Source organism: Populus alba, chromosome 15, assembly GCF_005239225.2.
Source record: "Populus alba chromosome 15, ASM523922v2, whole genome shotgun sequence".
In the NCBI taxonomy this organism is placed as follows: Eukaryota; Viridiplantae; Streptophyta; class Magnoliopsida; order Malpighiales; family Salicaceae; genus Populus; species Populus alba.
The window spans coordinates 2,898,762-2,921,411 of NC_133298.1; the positions used below are offsets into that span (position 1 = coordinate 2,898,762).

A 22,650-nucleotide genomic window follows, 5' to 3' on the forward strand; every position below is an offset into this window, starting at 1 on the left:
TTCTTGTGATTTAAGGTGTAAAAGTAAAAGAAAAATTATTGTAATGTTTTGAAATTTATAAGATAGGATATTACAACAAAGCCCTTGGAGGCTTAAAGAGAGGGTATAAATGATTGAAGGGTAGTGTGGTAATTGACCAATAGTTGATAAATATAAATAGGAAGTAAAAAAAAAAAAAAAAGGGAAAGTGATCTGAAATTAGAGAGCAGAACCGTGAGAGAGAAGAGAGAAAGAAGAAGAAGAGAAAAGAAGGGAAAATAAGGGAAAAAGGAAGAGATTTGGAGGAAATAAGTGGAAAAGGTAAGATTTAGGTTGTTTAATATGTATAATATGTTAATTCAACTTTAATTTCAGTTTTTATGAATGTTAGGGTTTTGAGAATTTGTTTTTTTGGGTTTAATTGATGAATTAAATTGAAGGTTAAGGGTTGATTGTTGTGTTTAATTGATGATTTAGTTGATTATGGAAGATTATGATGATTTTGAGTTATAGAATTGTGTAAATGGTGAAATTTGAGTTAGAAATCAGGGGAGAACAGTGGGGTTTCTGTTAAAATCTGGACTGGAGGTTGAAGATGACGAAAATTCGATTTGGTCCCTCAATTTCCGAAAATTACAGTTTAGTCCCTGAACTTTGGAAAATTACAAATTGGTCCCTGGAGCATATTCCGAGATTCTGAACAGAATAACATATGAATTATGGACAGAATTACTGTATAGATAAGATAATTTCAAACTTTCAATTTAGTCCTCCAATTTGACAAAAAGTACGATTTGACCCTAAAAATTTAGTAAAATTCCAGAATGATCCCTGAAGCATAATGATACATCCTGGGCAGAATTGAGGATTAATTAAGGTCAGAATTTCAGTATATTCATGGATTTATGACAAATTTCAGTTTGGTCCTCCATTTGATAAAAGTTACAATTTGGCCCTAAACTATGGAAAAATTCCAGATTAGTCCCTAGCTGTAATATTAGGTTTTGCAGATTAGTTGATGAATAATTAAGGGTTATTTAGTGAATTATTACCAATTTTATTAGTTGTTTTTATTATGGATTAGATTTTGGGAAAAACCGTTAGATTTTGGGTTTTTGAGAAAAGTGACTAGTTAATTTAAAAACATATATAGGATTACGGAATACACCCTTAGTTAAGTGTATTAAATAGGTTATATGTTCTTTCGAGTCGTTCTTGAAAATATTTCCTTTGTATTCAGATAATCCTGATATTCTACGGCGGGACGTCAGTAGGATTTTCTTCAGTGTTTGCTTTTGGCTTCTGTTTGCTTTTGAATCAGGTGAGTGGATAATTTTCCATATGCATGAGAAATATTATAAATATTTGATTTGTTAATATGAATTGGATCATGCTTCTTGATAATATATATTGATTATTATCCTTGTTATGATAAAGCATGATCAATTATTGAATCTGAATTCTTGATATGAACCAGTATGTATTTTGAAGTGAATTCTGAATTGATGCTCCTCATTTGATTGATGTCATGAGTTGAGCTTTGAGATATGAATATGTTTGTTTGATTATGATTATGAACCTATGGTATGTCAGTCAGAATACCCATGCTAACAGGGTAGTGTTAGTCTTTGTGCACATCGTATCTGAACCCTAGTTGGTCGGGGGAGACACCAACCTGTGTGGACTGATCATCCAACAGTACGGAGCCTCATGCTCATTGCATTTTGATTTTCTGACGAGTTCTACCATATGATATTCTTGTTATGGCCTATTTGATAAACCTTCGTATAAGAACTAAAGCCATACTTGTGTATATATTTCTCATTGCTATATTACCTCGTGTGTGTATATTGAACGTTATCTACTCACTGAGTTGTTGAACTCACCCTCTCATTATTTATTCTTTTCAGGCTTATAGCTTGATAGCGGGTTACTTTTGTTGAACCTTCCGAACCTGCTTTTGGTTGTAATTTGTATCTTTCTTTTTATGTCAAGTTAGTGCTCCAAAACTATGAAATTATATTAAATCTTGTATTAAGACAATCGAATTATATTATGAAGTTAGTTTGTTGTTTATGCTGCGTTGAACAACTCTGATTGAGTTTTGAAGGATAAGATTGTATGTAAGTTTGGGTTCGCATAGGTTTGGAACCTTGGAGGGGAACCTTGCCTATGTGCCGGTCATGGATCCGGGAATCGGGTCGTGACAAACTTGGTATCAGAGCTTTAGGTTAAAGAAACAATAATATAATTAATTTCATAATAAGTGGAGCATTAGGATCCGTATTGTCTTGTTTGTTGTTTTTGAAATTTTAAAGTCTCATCAAGTATGTCTTCTTCCTTGTGATAGATATGCTATCCTAAAATTCTGTGATAATCATCATGCTATTGTTCCAGCATGACTTAAGTGCTCTCACTTTTATTTTAGGAAATGCCGAGGAATAGACGAACAACTGATACTCTTAGGGTAGATGATGATCAGGATGATGTCCCTATTATGCAGTTGATAACTGCAAGGCAGAGAAGGAGGCGTGGTCCACCCGTGCCTCAACATGTTGATGAGGTACCTCCACCAGTGGAGGAAGAGCCTCAGGGGATAGAAGAGGAAGATATGGTTGATGAAACAGGTGTGAGGGTAGTTGACCCTGAGCCTGTTACAGAGGTTCAACAACTTAGCCAGGTTGTGCAGACTTGGATAGAGTTTACTATGGAGAGAGACAGAATGAGGGATAAAGATGTACCCTCGACATCCCACACTGTTCAGGGAGTTAATGTGCCATTGGATGCCTTTATGAAGTTGGCACCTCCTATTTTTACTGGGATAGACAGTTCAGAGGATCCTCAGAGGTTCCTAGATGACATTTGGCGATGATGTAAAGCTTTGGGATGTACAGACCACCGAGCTGTGAGTTTGGCATCGTTCAGGTTGGAAGGAGATGTGGCAATCTCTTGGTTTGAGTCTAGGGAAAGAGCAAGACCAGTAGAGGCTCGATGGACATGGAAGGAGTTTAGCTCCATGTTCTTAGACAGGTTTCTCCCTCAGAGCATCAGGGATGCTCGACTTTATGAGTTTGAGAGGCTATCTCAAGGGAGCATGACAGTGGAGGAATATGATCTGAAGTTCACTCAACTGTCTAGGTATGCAGAATATCTTCTACCCACTGAGGAATGGAGGGTGAAGAGATTCATTAGAGGACTCAAATCCTCTATGTATATGGTATTGGCGCCACAAGTGTTTCCATCCTACTCCTCAGCTGTTGATAGTGCCAGATTGCTAGAGGCGCGTGAAATAGAGGACATAACTGTTGGCCAGTCTAAGAGGCCTAGAGATGAGGGTCAGTCTTTTAGGCAACAGGGAGTAAGTGCAGGTCCGTTTAGGGGTCGAAGTGGTCGTCAAGGCTCATGGGTTCAGAGAAGGTTTAGACAGAGACCGTCAGGTAGTGGCTCAAGTGGTCAGAGTGGCAGTAGTGGTACCCAGAGTTTAGTTCAGACTGCACCTCGTAGTTCATTTGTTTCATCTGGGGATAGTTCTTTGTGTCAGCACTGTGGAGGAGGTCATAACAGTGCAGAGTGTTATAGAAGGACCGGGGCTTGTTTTAGTTGTGGCCAGATAGGTCATAAGATTAGAGAGTGCCCGAGGAGACAGTTGTCCACTTCAGGGTTATCTACTTCAGTCCAGCATCCTATTCAGGCACCATCGACGAGCCAGTCTGTGGCTCATGGGGGTAGAGGTTTTGGTGGCCGTGGTCAGAGAGGTCGGGGTGCAGGTGATAGAGGTCAGATAGAGCAGGGTCAAGGGCATGCTAGAGTTTTTGCCTTGACTCAGCAGGATGCTCAGGCATCCAACACAGTTGTTTCAGGTATTCTTCCTGTTTGCTCTTTTGAAGCAAAAGTTTTGTTTGATACGGGTGCAACTCATTCGTTTGTGTCCCCATATTTTTCCATGAGGTTAGATAAACAACCAACCTTGTTAAAATCCCCCATTTCAGTCTCCACTCCCTTAGATGAGCTAATATTAGTAAAGTATGTGTATCTGGATTGTGAAATAGAGATTGGAGATAAGATCTTTATGGGAGACTTAAATGTCTTAGATATGGTTGATTTTGATGTGATTTTAGGAATGGATTGGTTGGCTAAGCATAGGGCTTCGGTAAATTGTTGGGGTAAGAAAATAATGTTTGATCTAGATCAAGAAGTTGGGTTGGTATTTCAAGGAGATAAGATTGGGTCTCCATCAATTATGTTGTCGGCTATCTCGAGAAAAATGGTCCGAAAAGGGGTACAGGGCTACCTAGCATATATAGTGGATGTAGAGAAAGAAGTTCCCCAGTTAGAGGAAGTCCCTATAGTAAGAGAGTTTATCAATGTATTTCCTGATGACTTACCTGGATTGCCTCCGTATAGGGAGATTGAGTTTTGTATTGATTTGGTTCCGGGTATCGAACCAATATCAATGGCACCATATAGAATGGCGCCAGCAGAATTGAGGGAGTTAAAGGAGCAGTTGCAGGATTTGTTGGATAAAAAGTTCATCCGACCAAGTGTGTCCCCTTGGGGAGCCCCGGTGTTGTTTGTGAAGAAGAAAGATGGGTCATTGAGGTTGTGTATAGATTATAGGCAATTGAATCGGGTGACAGTTCGAAATAGATACCCACTCCCTCGTATAGATGATTTGTTTGATCAGTTACAGGGAGCTCAATTCTTTTCTAAGATCGATCTTCGATCTGGGTATCATCAGTTGAGGATTAGGGAGGAGGACATTTCAAAGACAGCTTTTAGAACTCGGTATGGTCATTATGAGTTTTTAGTGATGTCTTTTGGGTTGACGAATGCACCAGCAGCTTTTATGGACTTGATGAATAGAGTGTTTGGTCAATTTATTGATCGATTTGTGATAGTTTTTATTGATGATATTTTGGTGTATTCGAGGTCTAGAGAGGAGCATGAGCAGCATTTGAGAATGGTGCTTCAAACTCTGCGAGATCATCAGTTGTATGGCAAGTTCTCAAAGAGTGAGTTTTGGTTGGAGAGTGTAGCATTTCTTGGGCATGTAGTGTCAAGGAATGGGATTGAGGTTGATCCTCAAAAGGTTGAAGCAGTTAAGCAGTGGCTTAGGCCTACTTCGGCGACAGAGATTAGAAGTTTCTTAGGTTTGGCCGGCTACTATCGAAGGTTTGTGGAGAACTTTTCTCGAATTTCTGCACCATTGACTAAGTTAACGCAGAAAAATGTTAAGTTTCAGTGGTCTGAAGCTTGTGAGAAAAGTTTCTTAGAGTTGAAGGAGAGATTGACTACAGCGCCTATTCTAGCAGTACCATCAGGTTCTGGTGGTTACACAGTGTATTGTGATGCTTCAAGAGTGGGGTTAGGATGTGTTCTAATGCAACATGGCAAGGTTATTGCCTATGCTTCACGGCAGCTGAAGAAGCATGAACAGAACTATCCTACACATGATTTAGAGATGGCGGCTGTAATTTTTGCTTTGAAGATTTGGAGGCACTACTTGTATGGTGAAACTTGTGAGATCTTTACAGATCACAAGAGTTTGAAATACATCTTTCAGCAGAGGGATCTAAACCTGAGGCAGAGGAGATGGATGGAACTGCTGAAGGATTATGATTGTACCATACAATACCACCCGGGTAGGGCAAATGTAGTTGCCGATGCTTTGAGTAGAAAATCATCAGGGAGCTTAGCTCATATTCAGGAGGTACGAAGACCTCTGATTAAGGAGTTGCATGAGTTAGTGGATGAAGGAGTCAGATTTGATCTTAGTGAAGCTGGAGCAATGATTGCTCATTTTCAGGTTAAGTCAGATTTGTTTGATAAGATAAAAGCAGCTCAGAAGAAAGATGATTCCCTACTCAGGATTCGAAATGAGGTTGAGCAGGGTAAGGCTGCAAGTTTTGTGATTGGTGATGATGATGTGCTGAGATATAGGGATAGGCTTTGTGTACCTGATGTTGATGATCTGAGGAGAGAATTGATGATAGAGGCACATCAGACAGTTTACACAATGCATCCAGGTTCCACCAAGATGTATAAAGACCTTAAGGTGTGTTATTGGTGGAATAGGATGAAGGCTGATGTAGCAGATTTTGTTTCTAGGTGTTTGACCTGTCAGAGGGTAAAGGGTGAACACCAGAAACCTCCTGGATTGTTACAACCATTGTTGATTCCAGAATGGAAGTGGGAAAGGATCACAATGAACTTTGTGACAGGATTGCCTAGAAGTCAGGAGGGTTATGATTCGATATGGGTGATTGTTGACAGATTGACCAAATCAGCCCATTTTCTGCCAGTTAAGATTACTTATGGATATGCAAAGTTGGCGGAATTGTTTATTAGTGAGATTGTACGGTTGCATGGAGTGCCAATCTCGATAGTGTCTGATAGAGGTCCACAATTTACATCGCGGTTTTGGGTGAAATTTCAAGAAGCTATGGGTACTAAGGTGCAGTTGAGTACAGCTTTTCACCCTCAGACAGATGGTCAGTTTGAGAGGACTATTCAGACCTTGGAGGATATGTTAAGGGCTTGTGTTATGGATTTTGGAGTTAGTTGGAGTAAGTTCCTACCATTAGTGGAATTTGCTTACAACAACAGTTATCAGGCTAGCATAGAGATGGCACCTTATGAGGCTTTATATGGTCGAAAGTGTAGATCACCGGTTTGTTGGTTTGAGGTTGGTGAGAAGAGGCTACTGGGACCAGAGTTGATTCAGATTACCTCAGAGAAGATAGAGGTAATTAGAAAGAAGCTTCAAACAGCTCAGAGTAGACAAAAAAGTTACGCGGATAAAAGAAGGCGTGACTTAGAGTTTTCAGTGGGTGATTGTGTGTTCTTAAAAGTATCACCTACAAAAAGAGTATTCAGGTTTGGGAAGAAAGGCAAGTTGAGTCCTCGATTCATTGGACCGTATGAGATTCTGGAGAGAGTTGGGGTAGTTGCTTATAGGTTAGCATTACCACCAAACTTGTCTGCTATTCATCCGGTATTTCATGTTTCCATGTTAAGGAAATATATGTCAGATCCATCGCATGTGTTAGAGGTTCATCCCATTGACTTGAGGGATGATATGGTTTATGAGGTGCAACCGGAAGCTATAATCGACCGACAAGTGAGGAAGCTTAGGTCGAAGGACATAGCTTCAGTGAAAGTGAAATGGAAAGGCCATTCACGTGAGGAAGCGACATGGGAGCTCGAGGATAAGATGCGTGAGGAGTATCCTCATCTTTTTTATAATCTCGGTAAGTATTCAATCTTTTCTATTAAGTTTCGAGGACGAAACTTTTATAAGGTGGAGAGATTGTAATGTTTTGAAATTTATAAGATAGGATATTACAACAAAGCCCTTGGAGGCTTAAAGAGAGGGTATAAATGATTGAAGGGTAGTGTGGTAATTGACCAATAGTTGATAAATATAAATAGGAAGTAAAAAAAAAAAAAAGGGAAAGTGATCTGAAATTAGAGAGCAGAACCGTGAGAGAGAAGAGAGAAAGAAGAAGAAGAGAAAAGAAGGGAAAATAAGGGAAAAAGGAAGAGATTTGGAGGAAATAAGTGGAAAAGGTAAGATTTAGGTTGTTTAATATGTATAATATGTTAATTCAACTTTAATTTCAGTTTTTATGAATGTTAGGGTTTTGAGAATTTGTTTTTTTGGGTTTTAATTGATGAATTAAATTGAAGGTTAAGGGTTGATTGTTGTGTTTAATTGATGATTTAGTTGATTATGGAAGATTATGATGATTTTGAGTTATAGAATTGTGTAAATGGTGAAATTTGAGTTAGAAATCAGGGGAGAGAACAGTGGGGTTTCTGTTAAAATCTGGACTGGAGGTTGAAGATGACGAAAATTCGATTTGGTCCCTCAATTTCCGAAAAATTACAGTTTAGTCCCTGAACTTTGGAAAATTACAAATTGGTCCCTGGAGCATATTCCGAGATTCTGAACAGAATAACATATGAATTATGGACAGAATTACTGTATAGATAAGATAATTTCAAACTTTCAATTTAGTCCTCCAATTTGACAAAAAGTACGATTTGACCCTAAAAATTTAGTAAAATTCCAGAATGATCCCTGAAGCATAATGATACATCCTGGGCAGAATTGAGGATTAATTAAGGTCAGAATTTCAGTATATTCATGGATTTATGACAAATTTCAGTTTGGTCCTCCATTTGATAAAAGTTACAATTTGGCCCTAAACTATGGAAAAATTCCAGATTAGTCCCTAGCTGTAATATTAGGTTTTGCAGATTAGTTGATGAATAATTAAGGGTTATTTAGTGAATTATTACCAATTTTATTAGTTGTTTTTATTATGGATTAGATTTTGGGAAAAACCGTTAGATTTTGGGTTTTTGAGAAAAGTGACTAGTTAATTTAAAAACATATAGGATTACGGAATACACCCTTAGTTAAGTGTATTAAATAGGTTATATGTTCTTTCGAGTCGTTCTTGAAAATATTTCCTTTGTATTCAGATAATCCTGATATTCTACCGGCGGGACGTCAGTAGGATTTTCTTCAGTGTTTGCTTTTGGCTTCTGTTTGCTTTTGAATCAGGTGAGTGGATAATTTTCCATATGCATGAGAAATATTATAAATATTTGATTTGTTAATATGAATTGGATCATGCTTCTTGATAATATATATTGATTATTATCCTTGTTATGATAAAGCATGATCAATTATTGAATCTGAATTCTTGATATGAACCAGTATGTATTTTGAAGTGAATTCTGAATTGATGCTCCTCATTTGATTGATGTCATGAGTTGAGCTTTGAGATATGAATATGTTTGTTTGATTATGATTATGAACCTATGGTATGTCAGTCAGAATACCCATGCTAACAGGGTAGTGTTAGTCTTTGTGCACATCGTATCTGAACCCTAGTTGGTCGGGGGAGACACCAACCTGTGTGGACTGATCATCCAACAGTACGGAGCCTCATGCTCATTGCATTTTGATTTTCTGACGAGTTCTACCATATGATATTCTTGTTATGGCCTATTTGATAAACCTTCGTATAAGAACTAAAGCCATACTTGTGTATATATTTCTCATTGCTATATTATCTCGTGTGTGTATATTGAACGTTATCTACTCACTGAGTTGTTGAACTCACCCTCTCATTATTTATTCTTTTCAGGCTTATAGCTTGATAGCGGGTTACTTTTGTTGAACCTTCCGAACCTGCTTTTGGTTGTAATTTGTATCTTTCTTTTTATGTCAAGTTAGTGCTCCAAAACTATGAAATTATATTAAATCTTGTATTAAGACAATCGAATTATATTATGAAGTTAGTTTGTTGTTTATGCTGCGTTGAACAACTCTGATTGAGTTTTGAAGGATAAGATTGTATGTAAGTTTGGGTTCGCATAGGTTTGGAACCTTGGAGGGGAACCTTGCCTATGTGCCGGTCATGGATCCGGGAATCGGGTCGTGACAATTATAAGGTGAAGTGGCGTATTCTTATGAAAGTTAGAAAAGAAATAGGTCTTGGGTTGGGTTATTTAATGTCTGAAAGTATATGATGCTTTTCAAATGGATATTATCCATATGGAGGCTAAGCTTGTCAGGTCATAGTTTATAAAAATAGGTAACTCCTAAAATTTTTAGAATGGAATCCCAAAATTGCATGATCATATTTTTCCATTTTGAAAAGATATTTTGTCAATTTTGGATCCAAACAGTGTTATCGGTTCAGTATTATGTCAAAACATTAAATTCATGATTGGTAATAGATCCTCCATTCTCTTTTGGTCTGATGTGTGGATAGGATCAAATGATTTGCGTAGCATTTTCTCCAGGCTTTACAAAGTTTCTACTATTCAAAATGGTTTAGTTGATGAGATGGGTCAATGTGTGAATGATCATTAGACGATGAAATTTGGTTTGGCGCAAGAACCTCTTTTCTTATGAAGAACAACAATATCATCAATTGCTCTCAATGTTGGAGGCAATGATAATTGGGCATGAAAAAGATGACAAAATTATATGGCCATGTAATTCTGATGGAAGTTTCTCAATTAAGTTTTGTTGCACCCTAATTGATAATACCTTTTCTGCTAATGATAGAGTTTTTGAAGCCAACGTCTAGATTAAAGGGGCCCCTTTAAAAGTTCAGGTATTTCTTTGGTTGGCAATCCAGAATAAAGTTTGTACAAGAATTTTTCTTCATCACCAGCATGTTTTGCCTGTTACTCAAGTTTTGTGTGTCTTTTGCAAATCAGATTTGAAAACTTTAAAGCACCTTTTTATATACTGTAACTTCACTAAAAGTATTTGGATGAAAGTTTTGGATTGATAAGGTATCTAATGTTATTTACTAAGCACACTAGACTCAATGCTTTTATAATGACTCGGAATGGTGCAAGATAAATTTCAAAGGTTAGCTTAAAGATTAATCTCCAATAGTACTACCTGGGGTATTTGGTTGTTGAGGAACAAAATTAATTTTGAGGAGGGAATTATAAACTTGTTTGATTGTTTCATCACCATCCTTTATCGAGTTATTATTTAGTTGTATAATCTAGATTCAAACTTTATTTATATAAAAAATAATGTTTTAAGATTTTCTGATGGTATTAAATTGTGGTGTAATTAAAAATTTTAGATGGTATCTTTGTTTTTGTCGTAACAAATTTTTTCTTAAGTCTTTTTTCCCTTATATTTTGCTTTTGCTATTGATTTTATGTTCTTTTTAATATATGACTTAAAAAAAGAAGAAGCTGAAGGTCCAAGCACAGTGCCGTATGTTACATCACTGATTTGCATAGCAGAGTCATTCCCCATGCCATTACGGTTGAAATGTTGGTCAATAATAATAGGGTTTCTTGAATTTACAAGTACTGTGATATTCTCGAAAGTGATCTTCCTTCCTAACATATCATGATCCACCCTAGAGAACGAAGAAACCATAACATCAGTACTAATTTCTGGCTCTTTCTGATCTATTGTTACCCTCCCATGTCTTGATTCTTGCACCATTCATAGTTCCATTCAGTGTAGCTTTTAACATGGACCTGATCTTCTAGTGTTTCATAAACTCCATCCGTTCCTAGACTCCCAGCACTGCATAGAGAGAGTAATGTTTCAAGAAACAGAAGAAAAACCATTGATGGCAATACAATCATCACCTAATTGAACAGAAGAAAATGTGCACAAGAGAAACCTTAAAAGGTTCGATGACCAGTTCCTATAAATTAAAGAGTCTTGGACACTGGCACGGTTTGATGCAGAAATATCAATTCCATCAGTAGTCGGGCTGTCTTCTAGCTGGAGATGTTGACATCTGATCACATTGATTGATGGCTAAGTGACTCTTAATTTTGACTGCTGGCATGTTTCAAGTGACTTAGACGTTGGAGGCCATTACATTTGCTGAAATGGAGACTCTGCAGGCACAAAATTCATTACTCACACGATCAGAAAGTTGTGAAAGGTGTTCTTGTATGTTTCGAGGATGATGATGATGATGAAGACTCAACGTTGGATTGATCAATCTTACCACGCGACGTCTCGAGCTGGCAATAGCTAGCACTCGTTGACTATCATAGTGAAATGAGTGACAGTCCAGAAGAGGAAAATATGGAAGAAATTAATTAAACTCATTGAATAGCTAGCGACATGCATTCCGCAAGCTTTCCACCATTTTCATAGCTTGTTTGATATTATATCTGTGGTTATTTTTTATATTAAAATATATATTAATGATATTTTTTTTTGTTTTTTTTAATATTAGTATATTAAAATGATTTAAAAAATACTAAAAATATATTAATTTAAAATTAATAAAAAAACAAAATCTTCCACTATAAGAAACGAGACCCATTGATCTCTCAAAATCAACACCAACCCATGAATCAAAGCTTTTTGGTGCATTACAAAGTCATTTAATCTGCAACAATTTTATGAAGTGATTGGAATATTGGATGGAGACAGGTATATATACTATATATAGGATTAGCACAGGCACCAATGGTAGGAACAGGAATGTTAGGAAAATAATAAAAAAAAATTGTCTTAAATATTTACATCCTTTTCCAAGACTCACAATATTCATAGCTTCTAAATCCCCCTCATTCGGTCTTCACCTAAGATTTAAGTCAATGATTTCGTCAAAAAAAGTCAACTATCAAAGCTAACAGTTTTAGTATGATTTAATTGATATTTTTTAAGAAATAAAGCTAATTAACCACACTGCACGCAACATCAAATGACCCTTTCTATTTGTTTGTTCACTCTTCATCATTACAACTTGGCGGTTAGGGCAAAATGAAGGCATTACCTCCAAACCGATGTTCAAAATAAAGGTATTTTCTATGGCTTATAACTTTCCGGTAGCACATTATTTTCCGGTGTGAGAATTCGGAGTCTGCCACATCTCTTTTATGCTAAAATTGATAGAGATTGTTTGAATCCTTAAAACAGCCAAATCCCATGCACTTCTTAATTATTATGTTCGAGCTAGGCTTGCATGGTGAGATCATTGTAAATTCTAGCAGACAAAGAGAATTGATTAAAGAGATTTATATAATTATTAATTTTAGAATTTGTAGATTATTTTAAGTGCATACTGGTCTATATATTAACGTTAATAATAATAATAATAAAATAGAAGAAGAGGAGGTTATTCCATTCTTTGATTTTTAAGGCAAAAAAGAAGATACTCAACTTGATGAAGTAATTTATCACTTTTATTTTTTATTTTTTCTTTCAAAAATAAAATAATGTTTTCTAAAAATAAAGTTTCTTTTTTTCTTTTTCATATTCTCCATGTATTTTTTAATTCATCAATGTTAAATTGAAATGATAAATAAAGACTAATATAAATAAACTATTCAAGAAAATAAAACTTAATATAACTTACAATATTTTTTTATTAAATTAAAAAAAATATTCTTGCACTAACTTACACATCAAATAAAGAAAATAAATTTCACAACCATGCCAAATATTTATTTATTTATTAGATAAATTAGAAAAAAAGTGGTCTTATGGATGTAAAAAATGAGAACAATCTCTCACAAAATTATGCTCTCAATTACCCTTTTAATTAAAACATTTGGAAACCTAATTAATTTTCTCACGCAAAACCCATTATTAAACCTCACTTTCCTTTTTCTCTACTCTTTACTCTCTCTCCCCTTTCCCTTTTAAAAACCACATCTTTGTAAGCCCTCTCCTCTTTCGCTTTTACTCTCTCTCTCTCTCCTTCCCAAAAGCAACAAGGAAACAAACATCAAGGAGAGAGAGATACCAAAAAATCCCTCTCAGATCTCTCTCTTTTGAAAACCCCAAATTTTGAATTTTCAAAAATGAGCCAGAAATCACTGATCTATGCATTTGTTTCTCGAGGAACTGTGATTCTTGCTGACTACACTGAGTTCAGTGGGAATTTCAATTCCATAGCTTTTCAATGTCTCCAGAAACTTCCTGCTACTAACAACAAGTTTACTTACAACTGTGATGGCCACACTTTCAATTACCTCGTTGACAATGGCTTTAGTAAGTGCTTTTGATTTGTGGGTTTTGTTTAGTTTTGAGGTTTTTATGTTTTCAAAGAGTTTTTGTTCTGGGTTTTCTGTTTTGGTAACTCGGTTATCATTAATTTTTGCTGTAAGAGAGCGTTTGTTTGGTTTTTGTAGATTTTATTTAGGGAGGTGCGGTTGATGAGACATGAATTGGATCTGTTTGATTATCTTGAAACTGTGGCTCGACTGTAGAGAGGATTTGTGTTTTTGGGTTTCGGAAAATGTTATGTTAATGCAAAACCTAAGAATTCTAACGTTCTTAAATAACATATGAAAGTGGTATAAGGATTCTAAGTGACTTTGCCTTTACGTCGAAGATTGACTTGAGTGTTTTTGTTGTTGCAGCTTATTGTGTGGTTGCAGCTGAATCAGCTGGAAGACAAGTACCTATAGCTTTTCTGGAGCGTGTTAAGGATGATTTTGTGACAAAATATGGCGGTGGAAAGGCTGCCACAGCCCAGGCCAACGGTCTTAACAAGGAATTTGGGTGGGTGATCTAGCTGGGTTAAGACTGTTGAGAGAAGAGGGTGAAGTTTTGTTTTGCTAATGTTGTTGATAATTGAGGTGAACTGTTAACTTGTTGCAGGCCAAAATTGAAGGAACATATGCAATATTGTGCTGATCATCCTGAAGAGATAAGCAAGCTTGCCAAAGTGAAAGCTCAGGTCTCTGAAGTTAAGGGTGTCATGATGGAGAACATTGAGAAGGTAGGTGACCTTTTGCCCACCTGAAACACAGTATCACATTTTTCAAGTTATATTTTCTTGTGATACATGATTGAATGAGGCACAAGTTTTGTTGTTGAATCACTAGTGCTAGAATGTTAAAACGTCTAAAAGTTACTTCATGTGTGCATTCATGCAAGTTTGCTTGTTTATGTGCACGTGGGCACTTGGGGGTGTGTGTGTTTTGTCACCGAGTGTAAGTAATTTCATGTTCCTGACAAGATTATTATTTTCAAATTACTTTTCATGCAATACTTTGGTTTAAAGCTGTTATAAGTATTTCCATTGAATCATTAGGTTTTACCAAAATGTTCAAAAGTTACCTTATTTGTCAAACGTGTAGATTCTTTCAGGTGTACTTGTCAATGTGCCTTTTGAATGTGTTGACATGTGTTATTGAGCATCAGTTCATTGAGGTTTATGTTTAAGTGGGATGGCATTCCCATTTTTTGGTGCACAGGTAGCTTTAATTGCTGAATTGAGTCTTCAGCACCAGTTTATTCGTGTGCTTTCCGAAGTTGTGTGACTTCTTATTTCATTGTGTTCATTGGTATAGACTAGATGGACACTTTTTTCTCTGTATTTCCGTGTGTTTTCTTATGTTTGCAGATTATGAAATTCAGCTGACCCCATTTGGAATTAATGTGTTCACTTCATTTACTGTCGAGATTGAGCTGCACTTGGTTCCTCTAACACATGGTGTTTTCGAGGTTTGAATAAAAGAGATCTTTTTTCTGTATTGATACAGGTTTTGGATAGGGGAGAGAAAATAGAACTTCTTGTGGATAAGACTGAGAACCTTCATCAACAGGTCAGTGACTCTCTCTCTCTCTCTCTCTCTCTCTCTCACACACACACACACACACACACACACACACCCGCGCGCGCGCACCTGCACACAGATGCACACATTAATGACATTTCTAGGGAGCAGCAAGCTGTTCTAGAAAGTTTTGCTACTAATTTGGTGTTTTGGAAGAATGGAGGGTTTTCTTTAAGGAAAATATGTAATCATCTAAATGAAATTTACTTCGTTGTTAGTTTTTATACCTGTTTCACAACAATCATATCGCATTATAGCAGCACCATCTTAACATGCCTTTTGACAATTTATCTAGATGCATTCCTAATCTTCATTGTTTCAGAAAGATACTGATCCCCTTTTATTGTTTGTGGAAATTGGTAAACTGTAGGCACAAGACTTCCGCAGTCAAGGGACACAAATCCGGAGAAAAATGTGGCTGCAGAACATGAAGGTTAAGCTGATTGTATTGGGTATACTGATTGTCTTGATCCTCATCATAGTCCTCTCTATTTGCAAAGGCTTCAACTGCTGAGAGTGAGAGATGTTTTTGAAGGCTTGATAATACTGTTTCTAGAGCTTTTGCGAGTTACAAAAGCAAATACCGAATATATTGTTATGACTGTGTGTAGCAGCAACTAGTGATTTCTTTGATATATCGTCCAAGAACTTTATTTTTGAACGTGAATGGAACCCTATATGTTATTTGTCATATCATTCCAACGTTTCTTGGTTGATGGATAAAATTTTGGATTGTCACCATACTTTGTAACCCTACTGTTTCTTGAGCTTTCTTAATCTTTTGCTTGCACGCCAACTTGTTACCTGAGCAAAAACTACTCTCCATAATAGAATTTTCATGGCACCTGTTTCAATTCTTGCAATCCCAGAATAGGTTTCGTGATTTTGATAAATGATCGCATCGGTGATACAATCATTAAAGTTTGGCTTGAAGATTGAACCATGTAAATCAACCATGACAAGAATCATTCATTGCCCCCGTGAGTTGCATGCGAGAATAGAAGCAAAAATCAATTAGAACCCAGTAAAAAAAAAACAAAGAATGTATTTATATAAATTCATCACAAACAACAAAATTCAAGCACAAGCAGAGAATCTTGAGATCAAGTATGGTTTGCGTATTCCAATTTTGGCAGAGAAACAGAGTTCAAATCCTGCCAGCAACAAATCACAAAAAAGAGATTAAAATCCTTCCTTTTTGTGCCTTCATTGCTTCCCCAATCTTAAAACTCACCTTTCCTCTCTCCACCGACAAATCACCATAACCATCACTTCTTTTCTCATTCTCCCTAGAAATCCCCTGGGATTTATTTCTACCACTCACCAAATCAGAATTCTCCCACAAGGCCAAGCCCCCTTCCCTCCTCTTTTCCCACCTCTCCCCACAATTCTTATAACTAGTCTCATCAGGAAACCTTGGCAACCACCTAGGAATATGCAAACCCCTGGAATCCAATTCATCTATTTCCAAAGAAATTGAATTCCTCCTCAAAGAAATCGAATTCCCTCTTGGAATAGGCTTGGCAAAAGGGATTTCATCACTGAACTCAACAAAAGATTTAATATCTTTAAACACACCAGACCTTAAAAGGCCAATGCCACTACTACTACAATGCAGCGTGGATCCTCCTGTAAAACCCTGTACAGTTGACATGTCATGTAATGAGTTGATGATGTCAAAGATGTTTGACTGAGTGCGGTTGGATGCATTGGAATATGACACAGCTGTTTTGGCTAGTGTTTGGAGGTAAAGGGTGGCTATATGGGTTAGGGTTTCAAGAGCTGAGAGTTGTGTGGACTTAAACCCTACTGATTGGCAGATTTGTGATACTGCTGTTTTTGTTATTTTGAAGGCATAATCTGATGGATTTTCTGCTGGTGGTGGTGGTGGTGGTGGGTTTTGGAAGCGGGTTTTGTTGGATCTTTTGTGGGGCTTTGGTTTCATGGTGATTGGATGGACGGTCATGGAGGAGGAGGTAGAAGAGAGGCTGATGATGATTGGCGGAGGGGGAGGAGGAGGATTCTTCAAAACCCTAACAATGGATAATTAATCATATCTTGGATTTTGTGCTTGACAAGACTTGAACCCTAGCTGCGCTCCAATTTCTCTAGAGATGATCCTTTTGGCCACCGAACGACTAATACTATTTTTTCACTATCATTGTGATTTAAAACTACTTATAAAGAAAGTAATTAATTGAATTAACTGATAAAAAATTAACATTGGAAAAGGAGAAAAAGAAAATTAAGAAAATTATCAAAACCATGCTCTTCTGTAAATTACTTTCATTATAATTTATAGTGCAATTTCTCATATATTTAATAATTTTTCAATAATTTAATCTTCCCCTCCAACTCCTTACAATTTTTAAATAAAAAAAAATATTTTCTTTTCTTCACTCTCATCCCCTTATTTTTCACTCCATCCATTCCAAACAGAAGAAAGAAAAATTCCAATGGAGATGTGTTTATATTTGTATACTTTCAAAATATGGAATATGGGCCTTTTCTGATATGGAACATGGGCCCTCTCTGAATATGTGTTGCTAAATACTTTTGGCCCAAGACTACTTCCTACGGGTCTCTCTGCCTTTTAACCGTTTTAACCACCTCTCTCAAGCCTTTGAAAGGAGAGAAGCAAGAAATCAAGAGGCAGCTTAAAGTGGTGTCGCCAAATTAGCAAGCTTGTAGCTTAACTGGTAATAAAATCCTTTTCCACCAAGAAATTTCGTGTTTGGATCTCTCTTCTGTAATAATAATTATAAAATATTCTCTCATCTGTTCTGGGAACCAGTGAAGAGGTAATTCAATCACTACATGATTGAGAGAAGCACTTCTAGTAAGTTTACTGCAACAGATTACAAAAGGAAAAAAAAGAAAAAAGAAACAGAGTTGAAAAGAATCTTTATCATATTAAGTCAGTCTGTGTCCTTCTATTGATTTTTTCTCCATGAACCTTGAAAAGAGTAGAAGAAGATGAAAAAACTAATAACATGAATAGTCATATAGAGAGCTAAAAAGGGAAGTAACATGGCATCTCCTACAGTAGACCTCCTGACTAGCGAGATCATTTTGGTTCTTGAGAATGAAGCATCATTGCTTGGATGACTTGCTGATGAAATTTACAAAATCAAGATGGAGTTCATAAGCATGAGATCCTTTGTAGAAAGATTTTCTCGCCGAAGGAGAGAAAACCAGGGTGGAATTACATCATCGACAACTTCATGTATTACAAGAATAGGCAGCAAAATTCGATCGGGTAAGTACACTAGGCTTTTGAATCAACCATTTACATTCCCAAGAATATCTCTGTGAGGCATCAAATTGCAGCAAAATTAAGAAGGAACCATTTTGCATTATGATACTAGAATATGGATGAAAAGTCATGGCGACTCCTGTCTTTTCATCGAAGATGTCTTCGTTGGGATTGAAAATGTAAAATGTGACTGTTGGGGTGGTTCTTAACGGGAAAACCATGACGATCTGTTACTTCTTTAGCCGGAATGGGTGGTTTAGGTAAGATAACTCTAGCTGCTACTACCTACAACTGCCAAGTTGTGAGGCCACATTTTGATTGGTATGCTTGGATCACTGTTTCTCAAAGTTATGTTATTGAAGATTTATTTAGAGCCATGATAGCAGGACTTGTAAAAAGCAATAAAGGAGGACGTTCCGATGAATTTGAGCACCATGAGTTACAACCAATTGGTGGAGATTCTGGTTAACTTCTTACATGGAAGGAAATATGTGATTGAATATATTAGATGATGTGTGGAGTATATATAGATCTCTGTAGTGAATAAATGTTGCACTTCCTGATAGCATGAACGGAATCAGAATTTTGCTCACAACTCGAAAACAAGATGGAAGTTTCTACGGTAGGAATTAGATCGATCATGACGAGAATGGACTTCTCCGTTATGTAATAGAAGAGTCACAGGCTCACAGCCTCTTCTCGACTAGACGAAGGAGACATGAGTTCCATTCAGGCTTCGCCTGGCAGATTGGGATGACTTGGATGCTGGGCAGATACAGATAGAGCCTCACTCATAGATAGAGGAAGAGTACGCATGTTATGGGCATCGGATCAGATAGCCCTTCGGGGAACCAACCGCACATCCAGTTCCGTTCAAGCTTCGTTTTCATTTGGGGCTGGAAGCCATGTTCATCAGCTTCTACCTCTTGAAAAGGACGAGGCTTGGGCATTGTTTTGGATTGAAGCTTTTTCAAGCAACAATGGATGTTGCCCACAAAATTTGGACTTTTAGCAAGGAATTTTTCTGAAAAATGTAAAGGCTTACGTCTAGCAATTGTGGCTTTGTCCGGTCTCATGTCTACCAAGAAGTTAGGTTCGAGTGGAGGAAAGTCAATAAAATCTTGAATATAGTCCTGAGCTTGGATTCGTAAAGAGAATATTGATGCTGAGTTTTAGTGACTTGCCTTGTCAATTAAGAAATTGTTTCTTATATTGCCGTGTCAATCGGAAAACTTTCCAAGTTAGAAAACGCTGGCTATTAACGAAACCAAAATCAAGGAGTTTTGGGTGTGTGGCTCATAGACAAATGCCCTTTCTGGGATGTAAATTTAATTTTTTTTGTTGATAGAGATGATTGATAGGTTAGGGGTGTGGGGCACCGTCCTCACGGTATGGTAAAGGAGTATTATTAAAAAAAAATACATGATGTAAATCTAATTTGATATATAGTGAAATAAAGCTACCCGCTCATGCTCATGTGGATGTAAACATATTGCTAAGCCTGTTTTTCTTGTTTTCTGTCTTGTGCAATATTCATTATTATTGCTGAAGGTTTCTCAACACTTGGGGCATCGCAAAGCTGCAGTAGCTACGGCACTTAACTGCATACCTTCACAATCCCGGATATGGAACTGATTTTAATTATGCATTCGGTACACCGTCATCATCAGATATATATATATATATAAGCTGAAGAACTTACATGTCCTGGCAGGTGTTGGGGGAATGGAAACCTCATCGAATGACTTTGGAACCTAGAACAATACAGGCGATTTATCCTGACAAATGTGAGACTAGCAGATGAGAAAGACTTGTGTGCTGCAATTTACAACATGAAACTACACAAATTGTTTCTGAAAGCAGCTAATGAAGAGGGGCCATTAAGGATAGATGCACTTTCCTCACCTCATTGCCTTGAAAAGCTTAAACTAGTTGGAAAATTGGAAAAGGTGGCATGTTGGTTTCCTTCTCTTCACCCCGTCACATTTTTGCTCTTCTTATGGTCTAGATTAAGAGAAGATCCACTTCCTTGCCTACAAGCAGTGCCCAATTTGGCAAGGCTTATCGTCGTCAACGCCTATGTAGGCAACCAGTTATGCTTTCTTAATGGGTTCCAGAAACTCAAGATCTTGAATACATACAACTGCAATCACCTAAATGAGATTGTTCTAGAGAAGAAAATGATGCCAGGTCTTCAAAGTTTGAGCCTTGGTAGATGCATGAAACTAAAGGCATTGCCTCATGGTATTGATATTCATAATTGTTAGAGAAGAGATCATAGATTGCATTCGTGGAGAAGGAAGAGTAGATCGCCAGAAGGTTAAGCACATTCCCAATACCAGCTATTATTTCCAAACACAATCTGGATTGTCTTTTGAAAGACTTTCTTGACAGATTGTACTACATAAAGGCGAGTTATGTCTTCTACTATATGAATTACAATGCCAAATTCTTCTCTCTCACTTGCACGTGTACGCATCTGCATGCCCTTTTATTTGTTCTCATTACTCGTTAATAGAAATTATCATTGCTTCTGATTATGCTGATTAACTGTGGTAATAATCTGCAGAAGTGATTTAGAAAGAATGGAATGCCTAATTGCTTAGTTTATGATTGAATACAGAGCTGGTGTGATTTGTTGGATATGTCCAAATTGCACTCTTTTCCTTTGTGTGTGTTAGTTTCCATTTCTTAGAGGAAGTTTTTCTTTTTGGCTAACATGTTCTATGCTAACATGCCAGTTTTATTTTGAACCAGAACTTGCAGCATAAGTTCTCAGATGCATCACGGGCTAGTCAAAGGTCCTCTGCAGCCAGAGCATTGCTGTTGAACTCGTCTGCATCATAGTGACTCTAGACATCGATTCAAGGTGTCCAGTCCCAATATTCTAGGGTAATAAGAATTGTGCTTAGCACCTCAAACTCTTAATCTCAACTGAAATAATTTGCTGCAATCCTAGAACTTATGTACAGATGCCATTAACCCTGTTATGTTCATAGGCTGGATGTCCATGTCCAGTTGCTTTGTGGTTAAACTACAGAATGTTGACCATCAAGCATGACATGCTTTATATTTGAGCAGCATTGGGCTACAAATTTCTTGCAGACATCTACTAGTGACTGGGCTTGGATCAACTAGAGCTTGAGCAAAACCTGTCCAGCCTGAAAAAAGGAACTCGAAACTTAACCTCCTCCTTAATTGCTCCCCTCTTCTCACCAACTGAATTGCTCCCCACTTCTCACCAACTGGGCTAAGTCTAATTATTACCAGAAGGATCACTATAAGTTGATGTGATATATAGCAGCCACTTGAAGCTCATTTTGGACCACTCCAACTTTTTTGAATGGTGTATGGTAGGTAGTTCATCAAAGAACAGATCAAAGAAGAAAAAAACAGAGCTTAGGCCAAGATTCACGTGATAAAACAGTATGCACTCACAAGGTGAATTAAAAACACCTCTAGTTTTGAACACATTACAGCATCATTACTTATTCACTTTCCTATGATATCCAGAAAAGAAAAAAAATTATCTTGTAGATAAAGTCTAGTAAAAGGGACTCTGCCGTCTGAATTGACCTAGAGTTTCACCAACATGACCTGACTAAGTAAGAAGTTAATGCTATTAGATCTAAGCAAGGACAGAAACGGGTCACCTTGATGAGCACACAAGGTTCTCAGCAGGTATCTTCAGATCATAAAGGATAATAGGCCACACTGTTTTCTATCTTTCTATATTACCCATTCACATTATTTTCAACTTCAACCTCTGAACAAATTGTTTCTTTCTCACCAATTTACAAGGAGACTATTCTTCCACCCATGAAAACGAGTAGATGAACTCATTGACTCTCTAAAGTCTTAATTCCAAATTCGAGGAGACGGGTTCACACCCTTACAACTATACAGTATCAGACAACGCATCTACAGTTTTGCTAGCACATGTAATGGGTGCCCACTCTCACTGGCTCTAATAAAGACAGTGCCATAAGACAATTCAAGTTGGGGCACTAGACTTTAAGGTTTAAAAACTTCTAAAAGCAAGACATGACAATCTTTCTACCATAGATGGGACTTGGAAGTTGGGTCTGCATCAAGCACATAGCTTGGATGTTGCCATAATGTCCAAAACCCCATTAATGGGGTGGAAAAAGTCGTGCAGGCTTGGCACATGGAATTATTGCTAGTGGGAAAAAATATGACCTGTGCAATAAATCTTTCAAACCTCAGACAGAAAAGTTGATTGGTTTCTATTGATTTCACTTTTCAACACTTTATCCACATTAATTGCTTTATATTCAAAATGAAATTCATAATGCCAT

General features: G+C 37.0%; 3 protein-coding genes across 3 annotated transcripts; all 3 read left to right on the top strand.

Annotated features, from left to right (window-relative positions):
• The first annotated feature begins 1,242 nt into the window (after positions 1-1,242).
• LOC118028956 (uncharacterized) lies at positions 1,243-2,962 on the top strand. Its single transcript, XM_035032706.2, has 2 exons — positions 1,243-1,300; positions 2,408-2,962. Exon 2 carries the CDS (start codon positions 2,411-2,413, stop codon positions 2,849-2,851), a length of 441 nt encoding a protein of 146 aa, XP_034888597.1. The 5' UTR covers positions 1,243-1,300; positions 2,408-2,410; the 3' UTR covers positions 2,852-2,962.
• A 10,174-nt stretch (positions 2,963-13,136) lies between these two features.
• Positions 13,137-15,766, top strand: LOC118028955 (vesicle-associated membrane protein 722). Its single transcript, XM_035032705.2, has 5 exons — positions 13,137-13,501; positions 13,873-14,014; positions 14,114-14,234; positions 15,001-15,063; positions 15,446-15,766. The coding sequence occupies exons 1-5, from the start codon at positions 13,312-13,314 to the stop codon at positions 15,587-15,589; spliced, it is 660 nt and encodes a 219-aa protein (XP_034888596.1). The 5' UTR covers positions 13,137-13,311; the 3' UTR covers positions 15,590-15,766.
• A 2,812-nt stretch (positions 15,767-18,578) lies between these two features.
• Positions 18,579-19,343, top strand: LOC140954647 (disease resistance protein RPM1-like). Its single transcript, XM_073404984.1, has 2 exons — positions 18,579-18,795; positions 19,105-19,343. The coding sequence occupies exons 1-2, from the start codon at positions 18,579-18,581 to the stop codon at positions 19,341-19,343; spliced, it is 456 nt and encodes a 151-aa protein (XP_073261085.1).
• The last annotated feature ends 3,307 nt before the right edge of the window (positions 19,344-22,650 follow it).

Excerpts from the sequence above, each read along its gene's own strand:
- LOC118028956 (XM_035032706.2), top strand. The coding sequence starts at position 2,411 with ATGCCGAGGAATAGACGAACAACTGATACTCTTAGGGTAGATGATGAT.
- LOC140954647 (XM_073404984.1), top strand. The coding sequence starts at position 18,579 with ATGGGTGGTTTAGGTAAGATAACTCTAGCTGCTACTACCTACAACTGC. Across the intron at positions 18,796-19,104 it reads ACCAATTGGTGGAGATTCTG|ATACAGATAGAGCCTCACTC; the intron begins GTTAACTTCTTA and ends GATGCTGGGCAG.
- LOC118028955 (XM_035032705.2), top strand. The coding sequence starts at position 13,312 with ATGAGCCAGAAATCACTGATCTATGCATTTGTTTCTCGAGGAACTGTG. Across the intron at positions 13,502-13,872 it reads CCTCGTTGACAATGGCTTTA|CTTATTGTGTGGTTGCAGCT; the intron begins GTAAGTGCTTTT and ends TTGTTGTTGCAG. Across the intron at positions 14,235-15,000 it reads TGATGGAGAACATTGAGAAG|GTTTTGGATAGGGGAGAGAA; the intron begins GTAGGTGACCTT and ends GTATTGATACAG.